Source organism: Lampris incognitus, chromosome 15 (assembly GCF_029633865.1).
Source record: "Lampris incognitus isolate fLamInc1 chromosome 15, fLamInc1.hap2, whole genome shotgun sequence".
Taxonomy (NCBI): Eukaryota; Metazoa; Chordata; class Actinopteri; order Lampriformes; family Lampridae; genus Lampris; species Lampris incognitus.
This window is the reverse complement of record NC_079225.1, coordinates 49858778-49883387: the sequence shown is the minus strand read 5'-3', so window position 1 is coordinate 49883387 and position 24610 is coordinate 49858778. Positions and strand designations below refer to the sequence as shown.

At 40.7% G+C, this 24610-nt stretch overlaps 1 protein-coding gene across 1 annotated transcript in view; it reads right to left on the bottom strand.

Annotated features, from left to right (window-relative positions):
• The window catches only part of brf1b (BRF1 RNA polymerase III transcription initiation factor subunit b), a 134623-nt gene that overhangs the window by 75033 nt on the left and 34980 nt on the right, over positions 1-24610 (bottom strand). The window contains exons 7-9 of the mRNA XM_056294464.1: positions 15349-15498; positions 15051-15144; positions 9330-9456 (exon numbers count right to left, since the gene is read on the bottom strand). Of these exons, the coding sequence (XP_056150439.1) occupies positions 9330-9456; positions 15051-15144; positions 15349-15498 (371 nt within the window). The remainder of the gene's footprint in view (positions 1-9329; positions 9457-15050; positions 15145-15348; positions 15499-24610) is intronic.

Here is a 24610-nt window from a genome sequence, read left to right as displayed (position 1 = left end):
GACACCAATGACTGATCCATTATAGAGTTTATATGGCACTAATGACTGATCCATTATAGTGTTTATATTACACTAATGACTGATCCATTATAGAGTTTATATGACACTAATCACTGATCCATTATAGTTTATATGACACTAATGACTGATCCATTATAGAGTTTATATGGCACTAATGACTGATCCATTATAGAGTTTATATGGCACTAATGACTGATCCATTATAATGTTTATATGACACTAATGATGGATCCATTATAGAGATTATATGACACTAATGACTGATCCATTATAGTGTTTATATGACACTAATGACTGATCCATTATAGTTTATATGACACTAATGACTTATCCATTATAGTGTTTATATGACACTAATGACTGATCCATTGTAGTTTATATGACACTAATGACTGATCCATTATAGAGTTTATATGACACTAATGACTGATCCATTATAGTGTTTATATGACACTAATGATGGATCCATTACAGAGTTTATATGGCACTAATGATGGATCCATTATAGTTCTTATATGACACTAATGACTGATCCATTATAGTATTTATATGACACCAATGACTGATCCATTACAGAGTTTATATGGCACTAATGATGGATCCATTATAGAGTTCATATGGCACTAATGACTGATCCATTATAGTGTTTATATGACACAAATGATGGATCCATTATAGATTTTATATGGCACTAATGATGGATCCATTATAGAGTTTATATGGCACTAATGATGGATCCATTATAGAGTTTATATGGCACTAAAGATGGATCCATTATAGAGTTTATATGGCACTAAAGATGGATCCATTATAGTGTTTATATGACACTAGTGATGGATCCATTATAGAGTTTATATGGCACTAATGATGGATCCATTATAGAGTTTATATGGCACTAAAGACGGATCCATTATAGAGTTTATATGGCACTAATGACTGATCCATTATAGAGTTTATATGACACTAATCACTGATCCATTATAGTTTATATGACACTAATGACTGATCCATTATAGAGTTTATATGGCACTAATGACTGATCCATTATAGAGTTTATATGGCACTAATGACTGATCCATTATAATGTTTATATGACACTAATGATGGATCCATTATAGAGATTATATGACACTAATGACTGATCCATTATAGTGTTTATATGACACTAATGACTGATCCATTATAGTTTATATGACACTAATGACGTATCCATTATAGTGTTTATATGACACTAATGACTGATCCATTGTAGTTTATATGACACTAATGACTGATCCATTATAGAGTTTATATGACACTAATGACTGATCCATTATAGTGTTTATATGACACTAATGATGGATCCATTACAGAGTTTATATGGCACTAATGATGGATCCATTATAGAGTTTATATGACACTAATGACTGATCCATTATAGTGTTTATATGACACTAATGATGGATCCATTACAGAGTTTATAGGGCACTAATGATGGATCCATTATAGAGTTTATATGGCACTAATGATGGATCCATTATAGAGTTTATATGGCACTAATGATGGATCCATTATAGAGTTTATATGGCACTAAAGATGGATCCATTATAGAGTTTATATGGCACTAAAGATGGATCCATTATAGTGTTTATATGACACTAGTGATGGATCCATTATAGAGTTTATATGGCACTAATGATGGATCCATTATAGAGTTTATATGACACTAGTGATGGATCCATTATAGAGTTTATATGGCACTAATGATGGATCCATTATAGAGTTTATATGGCACTAAAGACGGATCCATAATAGAGTTTATATGGCACTAATGACTGATCCATTATAGTTCTTATATGACACTAATGACTGATCCATTATAGTGTTTATATGACACTAATGATGGATCCATTATAGAGTTTATATGACACTAATGACTGATCCATTATAGTTTATATGACACTAATGACTGATCCATTATAGAGTTTATATGACACTAATGACTGATCCATTATAGTGTTTATATGACACTAATGATGGATCCATTACAGAGTTTATAGGGCACTAATGATGGATCCATTATAGAGTTTATATGGCACTAATGATGGATCCATTATAGAGTTTATATGGCACTAATGACTGATCCATTATAGTGTTTATATGACACTAATGATGGATCCATTATAGAGTTTATATGGCACTAATGATGGATCCATTATAGAGTTTATATGGCACTAAAGATGGATCCATTATAGAGTTTATATGGCACTAAAGATGGATCCATTATAGTGTTTATATGACACTAGTGATGGATCCATTATAGAGTTTATATGGCACTAATGATGGATCCATTATAGAGTTTATATGGCACTAAAGACGGATCCATTATAGAGTTTATATGGCACTAATGACTGATCCATTATAGTGGTTATATGACACAAACGATGGATTCATTATAGAGATTATATGACACTAATGACTAATCCATTATAGTTCTTATATGACACTAATGACTGATCCATTATAGTATTTATATGACACCAATGACTGATCCATTATAGAGTTTATATGGCACTAATGACTGATCCATTATAGTGTTTATATTACACTAATGACTGATCCATTATAGAGTTTATATGACACTAATCACTGATCCATTATAGTTTATATGACACTAATGACTGATCCATTATAGAGTTTATATGGCACTAATGACTGATCCATTATAGAGTTTATATGGCACTAATGACTGATCCATTATAATGTTTATATGACACTAATGATGGATCCATTATAGAGATTATATGACACTAATGACTGATCCATTATAGTGTTTATATGACACTAATGACTGATCCATTATAATTTATATGACACTAATGACTTATCCATTATAGTGTTTATATGACACTAATGACTGATCCATTGTAGTTTATATGACACTAATGACTGATCCATTATAGAGTTTATATGACACTAATGACTGATCCATTATAGTGTTTATATGACACTAATGATGGATCCATTACAGAGTTTATATGGCACTAATGATGGATCCATTATAGTTCTTATATGACAATAATGACTGATCCATTATAGTATTTATATGACACCAATGACTGATCCATTACAGAGTTTATATGGCACTAATGATGGATCCATTATAGAGTTCATATGGCACTAATGACTGATCCATTATAGTGTTTATATGACACTAATGATGGATCCATTATAGATTTTATATGGCACTAATGATGGATCAATTATAGAGTTTATATGGCACTAATGATGGATCCATTATAGAGTTTATATGGCACTAAAGATGGATCCATTATAGAGTTTATATGGCACTAAAGATGGATCCATTATAGTGTTTATATGACACTAGTGATGGATCCATTATAGAGTTTATATGGCACTAATGATGGATCCATTATAGAGTTTATATGGCACTAAAGACGGATCCATTATAGAGTTTGTATGGCACTAATGACTGATCCATTATAGTGGTTATATGACACAAACGATGGATTCATTATAGAGATTATATGACACTAATGACTAATCCATTATAGTTCTTATATGACACTAATGACTGATCCATTATAGTATTTATATGACACCAATGACTGATCCATTATAGAGTTTATATGGCACTAATGACTGATCCATTATAGTGTTTATATTACACTAATGACTGATCATTTATAGAGTTTATATGACACTAATCACTGATCCATTATAGTTTATATGACACTAATGACTGATCCATTATAGAGTTTATATGGCACTTATGACTGATCCATTATAGAGTTTATATGGCACTAATGACTGATCCATTATAATGTTTATATGACACTAATGATGGATCCATTATAGAGATTATATGACACTAATGACTGATCCATTGTACTGTTTATATGACACTAATGACTGATCCATTATAGTTTATATGACACTAATGACTTATCCATTATCGTGTTTATATGACACTAATGACTGATCCATTGTAGTTTATATGACACTAATGACTGATCCATTATAGAGTTTATATGACACTAATGACTGATCCATTATAGTGTTTATATGACACTAATGATGGATCCATTACAGAGTTTATATGGCACTAATGATGGATCCATTATAGTTCTTATATGACACTAATGACTGATCCATTATAGTATTTATATGACACCAATGACTGATCCATTACAGAGTTTATATGGCACTAATGATGGATCCATTATAGAGTTCAAATGGCACTAATGACTGATCCATTATAGTGTTTATATGACACTAATGATGGATCCATTATAGAGTTTATATGGCACTAATGATGGATCCATTATAGAGTTTATATGGCACTAAAGATGGATCCATTATAGAGTTTATATGGCACTAAAGATGGATCCATTATAGTGTTTATATGACACTAATAATGGATCCATTATAGCATTTATATGGCACTAATGATGGATCCATTATAGAGTTTATATGGCACTAAAGACGGATCCATTATAGAGTTTATATGGCACTAATGACTGATCCATTATAGTGTTTATATGACACTAATGATGGATCCATTATAGAGATTATATGACACTAATGACTGATCCATTATAGTGTTTATATGACACTAATGATGGATCCATTATAGAGTTTATATGACACTAATGACCGATCCATTGTAGTTTATATGACACTAATGACTGATCCATTATAGAGTTTATATGACACTAATGACTGATCCATTATAGTGTTTATATGACACTAATGATGGATCCAGTACAGAGTTTATATGGCACTAATGATGGATCCATTATAGAGTTTATATGGCACTAATGATGGATCCATTATAGAGTTTATATGGCACTAAAGATGGATCCATTATAGAGTTTATATGGCACTAAAGATGGATCCATTATAGTGTTTATATGACACTAATAATGGATCCATTATAGAATTTATATGGCACTAATGATGGATCCATTATAGAGTTTATATGGCACTAAAGACGGATCCATTATAGAGTTTATATGGCACTAATGACTGATCCATTATAGTGTTTATATGACACTAATGATGGATCCATTATAGAGATTATATGACACTAATGACTGATCCATTATAGTGTTTATATGACACTAATGATGGATCCATTATAGAGTTTATATGACACTAATGACCGATCCATTGTAGTTTATATGACACTAATGACTGATCCATTATAGAGTTTATATGACACTAATGACTGATCCATTATAGAGTTTATATGACACTAATGACTGATCCATTATAGTGTTTATATGACACTAATGATGGATCCATTATAGTTTATATGACACTAATGACTAATCCATTATAGTTCTTATATGACACTAATGACTGATCCATTATAGTATTTATATGACACCAATGACTGATCCATTATAGAGTTTATATGGCACTAATGACTGATCCATTATAGTGTTTATATTACACTAATGACTGATCCATTATAGAGTTTATATGACACTAATCACTGATACATTATAGTTTATATGACACTAATGACTGATCCATTACAGAGTTTATATGGCACTAATGATGGATCCATTATAGAGTTTATATGGCACTAATGACTGATCCATTGTAGTGTTTATATTACACTAATGATGGATCCATTATAGAGTTTATATGACACTAATGACTGATCCATTATAGAGTTTATATGGCACTAATGACTGATCCATTATAGTGTTTATATGACACTAATGATGGATCCATTATAGAGATTATATGACACTAATGACTGATCCATCATAGTGTTTATATGACACTAATGATGGATCCATTATAGAGTTTATATGACACTAATGACTTATCCATTGTAGTTTATATGACACTAATAACTGATCCATTATAGTGTTTATATGACATGAATGACTCATCCATTATAGTTTATATGACACTAATGACTGATCCATTATAGTGTTTATATGACACTAATGACTGATCCATTATAGTGTTTATATGACACCAATGACTGATCCATTATAGAGTTTATATGGCACTAATGACTGATCCATTATAGTGTTTATATGACACTAATGACTGATCCATTATAGAGTTTATATGACACTAATGACTGATCGATTATAGAGTTTATATGACACTAATGACTGATCCATTATAGTGTTTATATGACACTAATGATGGATCCATTACAGAGTTTATATGGCACTAATGATGGATCCATTACAGAGTTTATATGGCACTAATGATGGATCCATTATAGAGTTTATATGGCACTGATGACTGATCCATTATAGTGTTTATATGACACTAATGATAGATCCATTATAGAGTTTATATGGCACTAATGATGGATCCATTATAGAGTTTATATGGCACTAAAGATGGATCCATTATAGAGTTTATATGGCACTAAAGATGGATCCATTATAGTGTTTATATGACACTAATAATGGATCCATTATAGAATTTATATGGCACTAATGATGGATCCATTATAGAGTTTATATGGCACTAAAGACGGATCCATTATAGAGTTTATATGGCACTAATGACTGATCCATTATAGTGTTTATATGACACTAATGATGGATCCATTATAGAGATTATATGACACTAATGACTGATCCATTATAGTGTTTATATGACACTAATGATGGATCCATTATAGAGTTTATATGACACTAATGACTGATCCATTGTAGTTTATATGACACTAATGACTGATCCATTATAGAGTTTATATGACACTAATGACTGATCCATTATAGTGTTTATATGACACTAATGATGGATCCATTACAGAGTTTATATGGCACTAATGATGGATCCATTATAGAGTTTATATGGCACTAATGATGGATCCATTATAGAGTTTATATGGCACTAATGACTGATCCATTATAGTGTTTATATGACACTAATGATGGATCCATTATAGAGTTTATATGGCACTAATGATGGATCCATTATAGAGTTTATATGGCACTAAAGATGGATCCATTATAGAGTTTATATGGCACTAAAGATGGATCCATTATAGTGTTTATATGACACTAGTGATGGATCCATTATAGAGTTTATATGGCACTAATGATGGATCCATTATAGAGTTTATATGGCACTAAAGACGGATCCATTATAGAGTTTATATGGCACTAATGACTGATCCATTATAGTGGTTATATGACACAAACGATGGATTCATTATAGAGATTATATGACACTTATGACTATTCCATTATAGTTCTTATATGACACTAATGACTGATCCATTATAGTATTTATATGACACCAATGACTGATCCATTATAGAGTTTATATGGCACTAATGACTGATCCATTATAGTGTTTATATGACACTAAGGACTGATCCATTATAGAGTTTATATGACACTAATCACTGATCCATTATAGTTTATATGACACTAATGACTGATCCATTATAGAGTTTATATGGCACTAATCATGGATCCATTATAGAGTTTATATGGCACTAATGACTGATCCATTGTAGTGTTTATATTACACTAATGATGGATCCATTATAGAGATTATACGACACTAATGACTGATCCATTATAAAGTTTATATGACACTAATGATGGATCCATTATAGAGTTTATATGACACTAATGACTGATCCATTATAGAGTTTATATGACACTAATGATGGATCCATTATAATGTTTATATGACACTAATGACTGATCCATTGTAGTTTATATGACACTAATGACTGATCCATTATAGAGTTTATATGACACTAATGACTGATCCATTATAGTGTTTATATGACACTAATGATGGATCCATTACAGAGTTTATATGGCACTAATGATGGATCCATTATAGAGTTTATATGGCACTAATGACTGATCCATTATAGTGTTTATATGACACTAATGATGGATCCATTATAGAGTTTATATGGCACTAATGATGGATCCATTATAGAGTTTATATGGCACTAAAGACGGATCCATTATAGAGGTTTTATGGCACTAATGACCGATCCATTATAGTGGTTATATGACACAAACAATGGATTCATTATAGAGATTATATGACACTAATGACTGATCCATTATAGTGTTTATATGACACTAATGATGGATCCATTATAGTTTATATGACACTAATGACTAATCCATTATAGTTCTTATATGACACTAATGACTGATCCATTATAGTATTTATATGACACCAATGACTGATCCATTATAGAGTTTATATGGCACTAATGACTGATCCATTATAGTGTTTATATTACACTAATGACTGATCCATTATAGAGTTTATATGACACTAATCACTGATCCATTATAGTTTATATGACACTAATGACTGATCCATTATAGAGTTTATATGGCACTAATGATGGATCCATTATAGAGTTTATATGGCACTAATGACTGATCCATTGTAGTGTTTATATTACACTAATGATGGATCCATTATAGAGATTATACGACACTAATGACTGATCCATTATAAAGTTTATATGACACTAAAGATGGATCCATTATAGAGTTTATATGACACTAATGACTGATCGATTATAGAGTTTATATGGCACTAATGACTGATCCATAGTGTGTATATGACATTAATGACTGATCCATTATAGTTTATATGGCACTAATGATGGCTCCATTATAGAGTTTATATGGCACTAATGACTGATCCATTATAGTGTTTATATGACACTAATGATGGATCCATTATAGAGATTATATGACACTAATGACTGATCCATTATAGTGTTTATATGACACTAAAGATGGATCCATTATAGAGTTTAAATGGCACTAATGACTGATCCATTATAGAGTTTATATGGCACTAATGATGGATCCATTATAGTTTATATGACACTAATGATGGATCCATTATAGAGTTTATATGACACTAATGACTGATCCATTATAGTGTTTATATGACACTAATGATGGATCCATTATAGTGTTTATATGACACTAATGATGGATCCATTATAGAGTTTATATGATACTAATGACTGATCCATGATAGTGTTGATATGACACTAATGATGGATCCATTATAGAGTTTATATGACACTAATGATGGATCCATTATAGAGTTTATATGACACTAATGATGGATCCATTATAGAGTTTATATGACACTAATGACTGATCCACTATAGTGTTTATATGACACTAATGATGGAGCCATTATAGAGTTTATATGGCACTAGTAACTGATCCATTATAGTGTTTAAATGACACAGATGATGGATTTGTAACAGCGCCGGTCATAACATGAAGCAGCCAGCAGAGACAGAGAGCTACCTGCTGCAGCTTGACCTTGTGTTGGCCAGCAGTGAAAGAGGGTGGGTCACACTCCTGCTCCAGATCCACACGCATGAACTCATCAATGGTCAGCTGACTGGTGGGTGTGTCCTCAAACTCTGTTAACCTGCACAACATCACAGAATCACCAGTCTGCTGTTGCTCTCTGCCGCTGATGGACAAGTCAACAACTGTACACAGGTGTTAAACAGAGACTAGATGTTACACAGCAAATCACACTTTCACCACTACACCTCTAATGTGACAACATTTTAGATCCCATGTGCAAATTGTTCTGTTCTTGAAATGTAACAACAATGACAATCCATCCATCCATTATCCAAACCACTTATTCTGCTCTCAGGGTCGCAGGGATGCTTGGAGCCTATCCCAGCAGTTATTGGGCAGCAGGTGGGGAGACACCCTGGACAGGCCGCCAGGCCATCACACAGGGCCCACACACACACACACACACATATGCGCACGCACATTCATACCTAGGAACAATTTTGTACTGCCGAGTCACCTGACCTACAGGTCTTTGGACTGTGGGAGGAAACTGGAGCCCTGGAGGAAACCCACGCAGACACGGGGAGAACATGCAAACTCCACACAGAGGACGACCCGGGATGACCCAACAAGGTTGGACTACCCCAGGGCTCGAACACAGGACCTTCTTGCTGTGAGGCGACTGCGCTAACCACTGCACCACCATGCCGCCAATAATAATGATAATAATCATTATTATTATCTGTGTGCAATATACTAGTAGACTTAACATATGACAAGAAATCACCAAAAAAACATTATATCTGCAAAACGGTATGTGATAATAACATTTTAAGGGAATTTTCGTGATCAGCAGCCCAAAATCCATGCAATACACCCAAAAGTGGTCAGGAAGCAAAATCTTCCCTGCCCAGTGTAATAATAATAACACGTTGTATTTATAGAGTGCTTTTCAGGGTACTCAAAGACGCTGTACATAAATTAAAATGATCATAAAAGTAACACACCAAACACATACAGTGCCTTGCAAAAAGTATTCACCCTCTTGACAGTCATCAGTAACTTCTGGATTATAAGAGATTCTCACACATGTGTTCCTGAACAATATTGTTGTTGTGAAGCCTTAAGCTCTAACAGCATGTTCCCACAGCCAAAATAAGTTATGTTTCACTGACTTTTTATTGATAAATTAAAAAATAAAATATAGTGCTTGCATCAGTATTCAACCTCTTGTGCCCTGAAAGCTCAAGTTTACACAAATGACAAATTATTCCTAGAACAAACCCAGGTTAAGACAATAGGACATAATGTGCACCTGTAAGATATTAAAGTAACGGTCTGGTTTATGGGTATAAAAGCACTCTGTGTAAAGTTCATTAGCCGGGCGTGAACGCCATCAGAACATGAAGACAAAGGAGCAGAATACTGAAGTAAGAGACAAAGTGATTACAATGCAGAAGGCGGGAAAGGGATACAAAACAATATCCAAGTGTTTGGATGTCCCACTGTTGGATCCAATGTCAGAAAGTGGAAGCTGTCCATGTTACCTCTGGCTTGGTCGGGTGTCCCTACAGACACAATTGGCCGTGTCTGCGGGTGGGAAACCGGATGTGGGTATGTATCCTGGTTGCTGCACTAGCGCCTCCTCTGGTCAGTAGGGGCGCCTGCTCAGGTGGGAGGGGGAACTGTGGGGAGTAGTGTGATCCTCCCACGTGCTATGTCCCCCTGGCGAAACGTCTCACTGTCAGGTGAAAAGAAGTGGTTGGCGACTCCACATGTATCGGAGGAGGCATGTGGTAGTCTGCAGGCCTGCCCGGATTGGCAGAGGGGGTGGAGCAGCGACCGGGATGGCTCGGAAGAGTGGGGTAATTGGCCAGATACAATTGGGGAGAAAAAGGGGGAAATATATATATTAAAAAAAGTGGAAGTTCTATCACACCACCCAGACACTTTGTAGGACAGGCCGTCCCTCAAAGCTAAGTGTCCGAGCAACACGTGGGCTGGTGAGGAAAGCCACAGATGACTCTGCAGTCACTTTGAAGGAGCTCCAGAGGTCAGTGGCTGAAACTGGAGTAAATGTGCATAAGCCAACCATATCACGGGCTCTCCATGAATCTGGCCTGTATGGGGGGGGGGGGGGGGGGGGCAAGAAAGTACAAATTCTGCCAAGAAGAATGGGCAGAAACTACTCCAGAAGAATGTGCAAAGCTTGTACATCCTTACCCCAAGAGAATCATGGCTGTTACTGCAGCAAAAGGGTACTCTACAGAGTACTGATATGTTGGGCTTGAATACTGATGCAAGCACTATATTTTAGTTTTTAATTTATCAATAAAAAGTCAGTGAAACATAACTTATTTTGGCTTTGGGAACATGCTGTTAGAGCTTATAGGTTCACAACAATAATATTGTTCAAGAACACATGTGTGAGTATCTTTTATAATCCAGATATTACTAATGACTGTCCAGGGGGTTGAATACAGCTGATGGCCAGCGGTGGAGGTAAGAGATGATGGAGGTAAAAGATGGTGGAGGTAAGAGATGGTGGAGGTAAGAGATGGTAGGGATACTGGTGGTGTGAACATGCAGAAACATTGACATTAAATAATGCTGAGCTGGGTAATGCTATCAATTTTTTTATTCAAACTTTAGTTTAACACCTGTAAGAACCCATCTAAAGAGATTGAAAAACAAACAAACTGCATAACATGCATAACTGAAAACAAAATAGTAAAATATTACTAATGGACTTCAGCAGACACAAGCTTCTTTTTTTAACATCCCTGTTCATCTTTCTACTGGAAATACACGGATGGACAGATGGATCTGAAATCTAATACCCCTTTTCCACTACATGGTACCGGCTCAACTCGACTCAACTGGCAGTGTGGTTTTCCATTACCGTAACAGCACCCCTAAGTATAGCTGGTCTGCAGTGCGGTTTTCCATTACCGTAACAGCACCCCTAAGTATAGCTGGTCTATAGTGTGGTTTTCCATTACCGTAACAGTACCCCCTCAGTGTAGCTGGTCTGTAGTGTGGTTTTCCATTACCGTAACAGTACCCCCTCAGTGTAGCTGGTCTGTAGTGTGGTTTTCCATTACCGTAACAGTACCCCCTCAGTGTAGCTGGTCTGTAGTGTGGTTTTCCATTACCGTAACAGTACCCCCTCAGTGTAGCTGGTCTGCAGTGCGGTTTTCCATTACTGTAACAGCACCCCTAAGTATAGCTGGTCTATAGTGTGGTTTTCCATTACTGTAACAGCACCCCCTCAGTGTAGCTGGTCTGTAGTGTGGTTTTCCATTACCGTAACAGCACCCCCTCAGTATAGCTGGTCTGTAGTACGGTTTTCCGTTACCGTAACAGTACCCCCTCAGTATAGCTGGTCTGTAGTGCGGTTTTCCATTACCGTAACAGTACCCCCTCAGTGTAGCTGGTCTGCAGTGCGGTTTTCCATTACCGTAACAGTACCCCCTCAGTATAGCTGGTCTGTAGTGTGGTTTTCCATTACCGTAACAGTACCCCCTCAGTGTAGCTGGTCTGCAGTGCGGTTTTCCATTACCGTAACAGTACCCCTCAGTATAGCTGGTCTGTACTGTGGTTTTCCATTACCGTAACAGTACCCCCTCAGTGTAGCTGGTCTGCAGTGCGGTTTTCCATTACCGTAACAGTACCCCTCAGTATAGCTGGTCTGTAGTGTGGTTTTCCATTACCGTAACAGTACCCCCTCAGTGTAGCTGGTCTGTAGTGTGATTTTCCATTGCCGTAACAGTACCCCCTCAGTGTAGCTGGTCTGTAGTGTGGTTTTCCATTACCGTAACAGTACCCCTCAGTATAGCTGGTCTGCAGTGTGGTTTTCCATTACCGTAAGAGTACCCCCTCAGTGTAGCTGGTCTGTAGTGTGGTTTTCCATTGCCGTAACAGTATCCCCTCAGTGTAGCTGGTCTGTAGTGTGGTTTTCCATTACCGTAACAGTACCCCCTCAGTACAGCTGGTCTGTAGTGTGGTTTTCCATTACCGTAACAGTACCCCCTCAGTGTAGCTGGTCTGCAGTGCGGTTTTCCATTACCGTAACAGTACCCCTCAGTATAGCTGGTCTGTACTGTGGTTTTCCATTACCGTAACAGTACCCCCTCAGTGTAGCTGATCTGCAGTGCGGTTTTCCATTACCGTAACACTACCCCTCAGTGTAGCTGGTCTGTAGTGTGGTTTTCCATTACCGTAACAGTACCCCCTCAGTGTAGCTGGTCTGTAGTGTGATTTTCCATTGCCGTAACAGTACCCCCTCAGTGTAGCTGGTCTGTAGTGTGGTTTTCCATTACCGTAACAGTACCCCTCAGTATAGCTGGTCTGCAGTGTGGTTTTCCATTACCGTAAGAGTACCCCCTCAGTGTAGCTGGTCTGTAGTGTGGTTTTCCATTGCCGTAACAGTACCCCCTCAGTGTAGCTGGTCTGTAGTGTGGTTTTCCATTACCGTAACAGTACCCCCTCAGTGTAGCTTGTCTGCAGTGTTGTTTTCCATTACCGTAACAGTACCCCTCAGTATAGCTGGTCTGTAGTGTGGTTTTCCATTACCGTAACAGTACCCCTCAGTGTAGCTGGTCTGTAGTGTGGTTTTCCATTACCGTAACAGTACCCCCTCAGTGTAGCTGGTCTGCAGTGCGGTTTTCCATTACTGTAACAGTACCCTTCAGTGTAGCTGGTCTGTAGTGCAGTTTTCCATTACCGTAACAGTACCCCTCAGTGTAGCTGGTCTGCAGTGTGGTTTTCCATTACCGTAACAGTACCCCCTCAGTGTAGCTCGTCTGTAGTGTGGTTTTCCATTACCGTAACAGTACCCCCTCAGTGTAGCTGGTCCGTAGTGTGGTTCCATTACCGTAACAGTACCCCCTCAGTGTAGCTCGTCTGTAGTGTGGTTTGCCATTACCATAACAGTACCCCCTCAGTATAGCTGGTCTGTAGTGTGGTTTTCCATTACCGTAACAGTACCCCTCAGTATAGCTGTAGTGTGGTTTTCCATTACCGTAACAGTACCCCTCAGTGTAGCTGGTCTGTAGTGTGGTTTTCCATTACCGTAACAGTACCCCCTCAGTGTAGCTGGTCTGCAGTGCGGTTTTCCATTACCGTAACAGTACCCCTCAGTGTAGCTGGTCTGCAGTGTGGTTTTCCATTATTGTAACAGTACCCCTCAGTGTAGCTGGTCTGCAATGTGGTTTTCCATCACGTAACAGTACCCCTCGGTGTAGCTGGTCTGCAGTGTGGTTTTCCATCACGTAACAGTACCCCTCAGTGTAGCTGGTCTGCAGTTTGGTTTTCCATTACCGTAACAGTATCCCTCAGTGGAGCTGGTCTGCAATGTGGTTTTCCATTACATAACAGTACCCCCTCAGTGGAGCTGGTCTGCAGTGTGGTTTTCCATTACCATAACAGTACTCCCTCAGTGTAGCTGGTCCACAGTGTGGTTTTCCATTGCCGTAACAGTACCCCTTAGTGTATCTGGTTGGCATTGATTTTGGTACCTGCTCCAGCTTTTTTCGAACCTTGACAAAGGTGTTACCAGAAAAGTGGTAACATTTACCAAAATTCCGGTACTTTTCAGTAACGGAAAACAAAAAAGTTGAGTTGAGTTGAGCTGGTACCATGTAGTGGAAAAGGGGCATAACATTTGTGCAACGAGGACACACTTTAGAGGTCAGAAAGAAAGGAACCAACCTCTTCCTCAGAGTGGCCTGGCAAACCTTCACGACACCAATCACATCCTTTACTGTCCGCCGAAACTCATGCATCCGAGCTGCCACCAGGAGAGCTGCAGGATATGAGTGGAGGAACATAAAGAAAGGAAGAGAGAAGGACAGAAAAGGAAAGATGGGAGTGGTGCTACTCTCTCTCAGTTGGTTTCCAGCTGAAGCGAAGGATTCACGATTGAAACGTACATTTATCCACACTGTCTTTTAACAGAACAATACCTATCAATCTATCCATCTATGCTGTCTTTAACAAAAACGATTACCGGCGCCACAGAGCCCGGAGGGCCGCCGGCCGGTGTGCATCCAGTCCCTCTTCATCCTCTGGAGAAGGCGCAGCGCTGTCATGGACACCTCATGAGTTTTCTCCCCAAACTCTAACATGTGGGCGAAGCGGGGGATATACAGGCAGGGGTCTGTGGAGGAGGAGGAAGATTAAAAACATTTTTAATGACGTACAGACAGGGGTCTGAGGAGGAGGAGGAAGATTATAGAGTTGGGGTTTTTTTTATGACATACAGGCAGGGGTCTGAGGAGGAGGAGGAGATTATAGAGTTGTTTTTGTTTTTTTAATGACGTACAGGCAGGGGTCTGAGGAGGAGGGAGATTATAGTTTTTTTTTAATGACGTACAGGCAGGGGTCTGAGGAGGCAGATTATAGTTTTTTTTATTATGTACAGGCAGGGGTCTGAGGAGGAGGAGGAAGATTATAGAGGTTTTTTTTTAATCATGTACAGGCAGGGGTCTGAGGAGGAGGAAGATTATAGAGTTGGTTTTTTTAATGACGTACAGGCAGGGGTCTGAGGAGGAGAAAGATGACGGCAGGGTTTTTTTATGATATACAAGCAGGGGTCTGAGAAGGAGGAAGATTAAAAAAAAATGTGTTGATGTCCAGGCAGGGGTCCAAGGAGGAGGAAGATGGCGGCAGGGGTTGTTTTATGAAGTAAAGGCAGGGGTCTGTGGAGGAAGAGGAAGATGATGGCAGGGGTTATTTTATGATTTAAAGACAGTGGTGAGGAGGAGGAGGAGGAGGAGGAGGAGGAGGAGGAGGGCAGGGTTGATCAAGACGGCAACCAGTGCTGATGATATAAATATGCAATTTCCCATTAAAATGATCTTGCAAATTGTGAAAACCGTGGTAGAGCAGAACAAGGCTTTTAAAAGAAGTTGATTCAGTTTCATTGACAAATACTACTTTAAATCTGTTTAATTATATTCCAACGACTCGACTACAAACCTGAAGAAACAACACCACTGATGTATGACTCGAAGAAGAAATGGAGAAATCTTACAGACAGCAGCATGTTTTCAGTGGATGAACAGGTGGTTCTGGGGCTGACGTACAGCATCATGCATATTGTAAAACTACTTATATGTCAAATCTGATCTAACTGAGCTGCCGACTTCGACTCCCAGTAAACCTGTTGTTCCCAGCAGGATGGGGATGACGGAGCCAACACTCGCTGATACACAGGACAATATGGCGAGGCTGCTGAGCAACCAGATGAATGCATGTGCAGATGGATGGCTTAGAAAAAACTACTGGAGAAAACACCATGGGTATCCAAGCTCTGAAAAAAACTGAGTTTCTTTTTCAAGCGGTGAATGACATGAAAGCTGATGTAAACTTCAGTCAAGATTCCATGCACTGATCACCAAAGAAGCCAAGATAAACAAGGCTGAATGACACCAGAGGCCATGGAACCTGCAACTTTCAGTTCAATGCAGCTCCGCTCAGCAAAATCAGGAATCAGGAATCAGGACCACTTTATTTGTCGTTTCACTTCATGCACTTGTGCACATGAAATGAACATGCCATTTCCCTCAGCCCCACAGCAGTGCAACACAAAGACAAAAACACATCCAAAAACTACAAGAACACACATACCCAAACTAACACATGCATCCAAACTAAACAAAAAATCACTGTTCAAGGGAACGAACGCTGCCAGGATGACTGTCGGAACTGCCAGTCTCGGAACCCTTGGCGTTTCCTCCACGAGTGCAGCTCCAGGCAGGGGCCGTGGTCCCCCGGCCCACCGGATGAAGTAGACCAAACTTTCCCAGCCAGATACCCTCGACACACCTCCCCGCACTCCTCATGACGACATCAAAAACACCACAGTCAATGCCAGGTGAGGCCGTCGCCAGACCGCCCTCGGTGTTATCGGAGCTGGCGGTCTACATGGCCTAGCAGTTAGCTTAGCCTGCCCCGCTCTCCCAGCCATCAAACGAAGACAAAACTTCAGACGCAGACGCGGACAAAGACACTGCATGTGTATGGTACATAAAGAGGTACATACAGTACCATGCCCTGTTCATAATACAGCACAACAACATCACACTACTACACATGGTACTGGGTGAGGCCGCTGCAAAACGTGAATTCGCGCAACCACCTTCTCACACCGGAAGCGGAATCTTTATTTAACGATATACAAAATAATTTTTTTTCCTTTCTGTACTTCGTTTTCTGTATTCCAATATTAGCTTTTTTTCGATTCAAAAACCCATAATAGCCACAATAAAACACAAATATATAAGCTAGTTACAACTTTATTTCTAGTCAAATAAAACACATTTTTCACTTCTTCATTTACCATTAGAATAATCCTGAATTCAATCAGTATAGTACTGCATCAATAAATCTTCCTTCAATCCTTTCACTGCACGAGTGTGTACATTTACTTCATAACTACTTAAAAGAAAACATCACTAAATGTGGAATTTCTAGGTCCTCACTATTTAACCTCACTCTTAACCACCGTCTTCTCCTTCAGTAGCTCCCGCCATTTTGCTGCTATCTAAATCCTTCGTTGTCGTTGTGTTTTGCCCTTGCTCGCTCACTGACTACTTTCGCTGGTCACTTATCAAATTCACGAATACCCGGAAGATGTCAGGATATTGTCCCACCCACAACTCAACAAAATATGATTGGCTAAGACAGCTGTCACAATCAAACTCGTGCCCACATTGACTTGAATCACACAGGCATTCGGTTACAGCTACCGAAGGTCCTGGCACGGAGGAGCCACTGATTCACCCAGATACCATCAGAAGAAAAATTGTGATTGGTTAATTTCCTGTTTCATTATCTTAACTCACTGTTTGCCAAGACATATTAGTCCAAGTTTATAATAATGATCTAGAAATTATTACTATTATTTCAGTGAATAAAAATAATTAAAAAATATTTATTAGAATACAAAAATTCTTCCGGAATTTTTGTATTCTTGCTATTCTGTATTCTGTATTCTATTGTAGATGCGGCAGGTAGGAGCTGTGGTCAAAAGGTCATCGGTGCCTGTCGAGGTGGCAACCCAAGAACCCGCTGGTGGACACTGGTGGTGAGGGAAGCCGTCAGGCTGAAGAAGGAGGCCTTTCAGATTTGGTTGGCCCAGGGGTCTCCTGAAGCAGCAGACAGGTACCATGAGGCCAGAAGGGCAGCCACTTCGGTGGTTGTGAAAGCAAAAACTTGGGTGTTGGAGGAGTTCGGCGAGGCTATGGAGGAGGACTTTCGGTTGGCCTCAAGGGGGTTCTGGCAAACCATCTGGCGACTCAGGAAGGGGAAGCAGGGTTCGACTCAGGCTGTGTTCAGCCGGGGAAGGGAACTGTTGACCCGGACTGGGAATGTGGTCAGGTGATGGAAAGAATGTTTTGAGGAGCTCCTGAACCCGACTAACATGTCCTCAGTGGGGTAGATAGAGTCTGAAGACTCAGGGGAAGCCCCACCCACATCCCTAGCAGAGGTCTCTGAGATAGTTGAAAAGCTCCTCGGTGGCAAGGCGCTGGGTGTGGATGAGATTCGCCCTGAGATGCTAAAGGCTCTGGACATTGTTGGGCTGTTTTGGTTGACACGCCTCTTCAGTATCACGTGGAGGTCAGGGACAGTACCTGTGGAGTGGCAGACTGGGGTGGTGGTTCCCATATTCAAAAAGGGGGACCGGAGGGTGTGCTCCAATTATCGGGGCATCACATTGCTCAGCCTCCCTGGGAAAGTCTACTCTAGGGTGCTCGAAAGGAGGCTCTGACCGACTAGCCAGTCTGACACAAGACACATGTAGACTAGCCAGTCTACATGTGTCTTGTGGACTTGAAGAAGGCTTACGACCGTGTACCCTGTGGCACTCTGTGGGGGGTACTGCGGGAGTATGGGGTACCGGGGCAGTTGCTACAAGCCATCCAGTCCTTGTATAACCAAAGTGAGAGCTGTGTCCGCATTCTTGGCACAAAGTCAAACACGTTTTCGGTGGGTGTCGGACTCCGCCATGGTTGTCCCTTGTCTCCGATTCTGTTTGTGATATTCATGGACAGGATTTCAAGATGCAGCCAAGGCGAGGAGTGTGTCTGTTTTGGGAACCTCAGAATTGCATCTGTTTTTCTCAGATGATGTGGTTTTGTTGGCTTCATCAGAACACGACCTCCGGCGCGCACTGGGGCGGTTTGCAGCTGAGTGTGAAATGGCTGGGATGAAAGTCAGCACCTCCAACTCTGAGGCCATGGTTCTCTACCGGAAAATGGTGGATTGTTCTCTCCGGGTTGGGGATGAGTTGTTGCCCCAAGTGAATGAGTTCAAGTATCTTGGGGTCTTGTTCACGAGTGAGGGTAGGATGGAGTGGGAGATTGACAGGCAGATTGGTGCAGCATCAGCAGGAATGCGGACGTTGTACCAGACCATTGTGGCGAAGAAGGAGCTGAGCCAGAAGGCAAAGCTCTCAATTTACCAGTCAATCTTCGTTCCAATCCTCACCTATGGTCATGAGCTTTGGGTAGTGACCGAAAGGGTGAGATCGCGGATACAAGCGGCTGAAATGAGTTCCCTCCGTAGGGTGTCTGGGCTCAGCCTTAGAGATAGGGTGAGGAGCTCGGACATCTGGAGGGAGCTTGCAGTAGAGCCACTGCTCCTTCACATCGAAAGGAGCCAGTTGAGATGGTTCGGGCATCTGATTAGGATGCCTCCTGGGCGCCTTCCTTTGGAGGTTTACCGGGCACGGCCAACTGGGAGGAGACCCCGGGGTAGACCGAGAGCTCACTGGAGGGACTACATGTCCGATCTGGCCTGGGAACACCTTGGGATCCCCAAGGAGGAGCTGGAGGGCGTTGCTGGGGAGAGGGACGTCTGGAGTGCCCCATTTAGGTTGCTGCCACCACGACCCAACCCCAGAAAAGCGGCTGAAGATGAGATGAGATAAAAATTCTTTCAATATTTTTTCTTGGGTATTCACTGAATACTTTGAAGGACCAGAGGGTTCCCCACTGATTACTGCAGTGTAGAACTGAATCAACAGTTCCTGAGGCAGGCTGTATTTCTTGAGCTGGTGGAGAAAGTGCATCCTCTGCTGGGTCTTTTTGCTGATTGTGTCTATGTTGGATGCCCACCTTAGGACCTGGGAGATTGTGAAATCCAGAAATCTGTAAATTTTCACTGCAGACACCATTCTCTTGACTATGGTGAGGGGGCAGTGTTGGGGGGCTCCTCCTGAAGTCCACTGTCATCTCCACTGTTTTGAGTGCATTCAGCTCCAGGTTGTTATGGCCGCACCAGAGGGCCAGCTGATTAACCTCCTGTCTATTTGCAGACTCATCACCATCCCGGATAAGGCCAATGATGGTTGTGCCATCCACAAACTTCAGGAGTTTAACAGATGGGTCACCTGAGTGTTTGAATTGATAGGGGTTATAGCTGCCTTTTTCTCTCTTCTTTTCTTACTTACTTGGACTAGTTTTCATTGAGAAATGATTAGAGGTGTGGTTAAGCAGTTTATAAAAGGACGTCACTGTGAGGTACACGTGCATCTCCTGGGGTTAGTTAATGGCGAGAGGCTGCATAAACGCCTCAGGATACGCCACTTTGAAAACGCGGTACAGGTTCACACCATTCCAGCTTTGAAGGACTTTGAAGAAAAACAATTTTCTTTTATTTTTGAGGATCCATCCACCATCAACCTAAACTGAACTAAAATACCAAGACGGTTAGCAATTAGACGTCAGTAGCGAGTTATATCCAAGCATTCTGTTTGTGAGAAGAGGCACAATTGAGATGGATTCAGCTCGAGAAAAGCCGTATATTGTTAGTTTTAGAAGTAGGCCACGGACATACAGCTACATGCAGGATAGCTGCACGGTGCTAACCTCTCACTTAAAACAGATGGCTGCGTATGTATGTAAAACTAAGCTAGCTAGATGGGAAGTTAATGAATGCATTTATCGTGTGTGTTGAGGTTAAAAACGGGGATGTAGGTCTACAGGTTGATAACAGGTTGGTTTGGTTTGTTAGCTGATCACTACTTGGCTAATGGTGGCAGGTGTTTTGATGGTGTGTACTGCAGGGTATCGGTTTTGGATCTTCGAGTAACTTCATGAGAACTCTGTGTGGTCTGTTCATATCAATTTCTGGGAATATATCGATTTATGGGCTACCTCTTGTTGCACGTTATATGTTTTGTCGGTAAGGCTATTTGGTAATAGTTACCTTAGAGGTAATTTTGTGAGTCTTGTCTCTTTTGGTTAGCCTAATTTTTTGAGAGAATTTGATAACAACCATGGCAACATTCAATGTAGAGGAGTTTTGTGGGAGTGATTTTGGGCGCAATGAGTTGCATAAGCTTAAAAAGGAAGATTTGCTTGCAGTAGCTCAATATTGTGAGGTAGATGTCACTCCAGAGACTAAAAAGCCATAGACTGTGTGGACCCTGATTTCAGTGTTACACCTAAAAGATCACATACATGAAAGAGTACAGCAAGAGGGGGGGGGGTGGAGTGACTGACATTAGAGCAAGAGAAGCTTAAAATGAATAACATTGACTTACAATGTAAGCACGAAGCTTGTTTTGATGTTTCCAGCTGTTTGAGACTCATGCCAAAATTTAACCGAGATGATGTGGGCTCTTTTTTTGATGTCTGTGAATGTTCTCATTCATCCAGCTCATGGTTATCCAAAAAAAATTGAATCAAGTACAACTGGAATTGATTTTTTTTTATGCTTTTGAGAAAATTGCCAAAGAGCTAGAATGGCCTGAGGGTAGGTGGACGTTGCTTATCCAGAGTGTGCTTGAAGGCAGAGCCCAGGAAGCGTATGCTGCCTTAGATGCTTCTGACAGCAGAGACACTGATACTGTGAGGAAGGTGGTTCTGGCAGCCTATGAGGTGGTGCCAGAAGCCTACCGACAGAAGTTCAGGTCTTTGCAGCGAAAATCAAGTGAAACTTTCCTTGATTTGTCTAGACAACGGGAGGTTGTGTTTGACAGGTGGTTAGCAAGCACTAACACTCACACCTTTCAATAGTTGCGGCAACTTATGCTTGTGGAGCATTTCAAAACCAGTTTACCCTGGCATTTGGAGATACATCTAAATGAGATGGGCATTACTGGGTTAAGAAAACTGCTATGGCAGCAGATTCTTATGAGTTAACTCACAGAGAAATGCCATGGAAAGGAAAGTTTGGCAGACAGGATAGGAGGCAGGCTGCAACTGACAGGCCTGGTGAGGCAGTCATGACAGAATCTACTCCCACCTCTGTTCAGTTTCCAGGGCCAGGGAAAAGATATGAGAAGACTTTTTCCACAAAGATGTCATCTGCCATTATTGCAGAAAACCTGGCCATATAAAATACAGCTGTCCCAGTCTCAAAAGGAAAAATGGAAATGGGAAAATTGTGGGATTGATTAGTGCCCAGACTCAGATCGGTTCCTGTGAAGTGGACAGTTTGAACCTACCTTCCTGCCCAGTAGCGAAGGGGTTTGAAGGTTTTGTGTTAAAAGGAGCAGGCTCTGGTGCACCTGATGGCGAAATGGTCCCTATATCAATTTTGAGGGACACAGGTGCCACACCGTCCTTAATGGTTCAGGGTGTCATAGATCTACTGCCTGCCACCTATTTAAAAGATTCTACCCCAGTGAAGGGGGTAGGAGGTGGTTTTGTAAGTGCCCCTCTGTACAAAGTATTTCTGGCATCTAACATTGTAAATGGACCGGTAGTGGTGGATATTGTTCCTTCCTTGCCGACTGAAGGAGTTGCCTTTGTGTTGGGCAATGATTTGGCTGGTACTCAGGTTTGTGTGACACCTGTTGTGAGTGAGACACCTTGTGAGGTCCCTGAGACCATGGCTTTAGAGAAAGATCATCCGGAGGTGTTTACGGCATGTGTGGTGACACGTGCTCAGGCTCTGGCTGATGAAAAGGGAAATTCCAGTGAGCAGGACGAACTGGCTGATACCTTTATTATTAGACTAGCTGAGGTGTCCCCCTGCTCCCAGTTTACTCAGGAAGCGCTTATATCAGAGCAAGGAAAAGATCCTTCAGTAGCTCGATTAAAACAGATGGCTGATAATGCTGAGGACATGAAGGCTGTGGATGAAGGTTTCTTTCTCCAAGATGGAATCTTTTTGAGGAAATGGCAGCCTCATGATCAGCCTGCGGATGAACCGTGGACCGTTATGGCTCAAATTGTGTTGCCTGAGAGTTTCAGGAAGGAGGTCCTGCATTTAGCCCAGGAAGTATCCTTAGCAAGTCATTTAGGCATCCGTAAAACTCAAGAGAAACTCGGTAGACATTTCCACTGGCCCAAAATGCATAAAGATGTGGTTTCATACTGTCGTAGCTGTCGTGCTTGTCAGGTTGTGGGCAAGATTGGAAAGGGGCAAGTCACATATTTGGGGCACCAGGTGAGTCAAGGTTCAGTGAGACCAAGGATTGCCAAGGTGCAAGCCATTTTGGACCTGCCTGTTCCGAATGCGCCTTTTGGGCATGTGTGGTTTTTATAGGCGGTTTGTTCCCAATGTCACAGTTGTGACAACACCACTCACAAACCTGTTGAAGAAGGGAGTTGAAGGTCCGCGGTGGTGTAGCGGTCTAAGCATCGGCTTTGTGTCGATGCAGTTGCCCACTGGGGACTGGGGTTCGCGCCCCGGTCTCGTCAGATCCGACTATGGCCGGACTCGATGAAGCAGCAATCATTGGCAAACGCTGTCTTCGGGAGGGGGGCGGAGTCGGCTTGTGTTCGTCACGTGAATGCGTCTCTGTGTGTGTCGGAAGAAACAGTGGTTCGGCCTGGAGTCGCCTTGTCACGAAAGTGGGGAGGCGGTCTCCTTCGAGACTGCCGGCCGGAGAGATGCAGTTGGCGAATGCATGCAGTACGAGGGTGGGTGTTTGAACTAAAATAGGGATCGATTGGCCACTAAATTGGGAGAAAAAAAGGGAAAAATCAGAAATAAAATTTTAAGAAGAAGGGAGTTGAGTTTAGCTGGTCAGCGGATTGTCAGACAGTGCTGGAAATGGTTAAAGCTATTCTAGCTAGTGAACTGGTGCTGGTTGCTCCAGACTTCTCTGTCCCATTCAAGCTTGCAGTGGATTCTTGTGATGTTGGAGTAGGGGCGGTGCTGCTACAGACTGCTGGGTCAGGAATAGACAGGCCTGTTGCATATTTCTCTAAGAAACTGAATCGCCTTCAGAGATGATATTCCACCATTGAGAAGGAGGCCATGGCTCTTGTCCTAGCAGTCCAACACTTTGAGGTGTACATCTCTAGTGC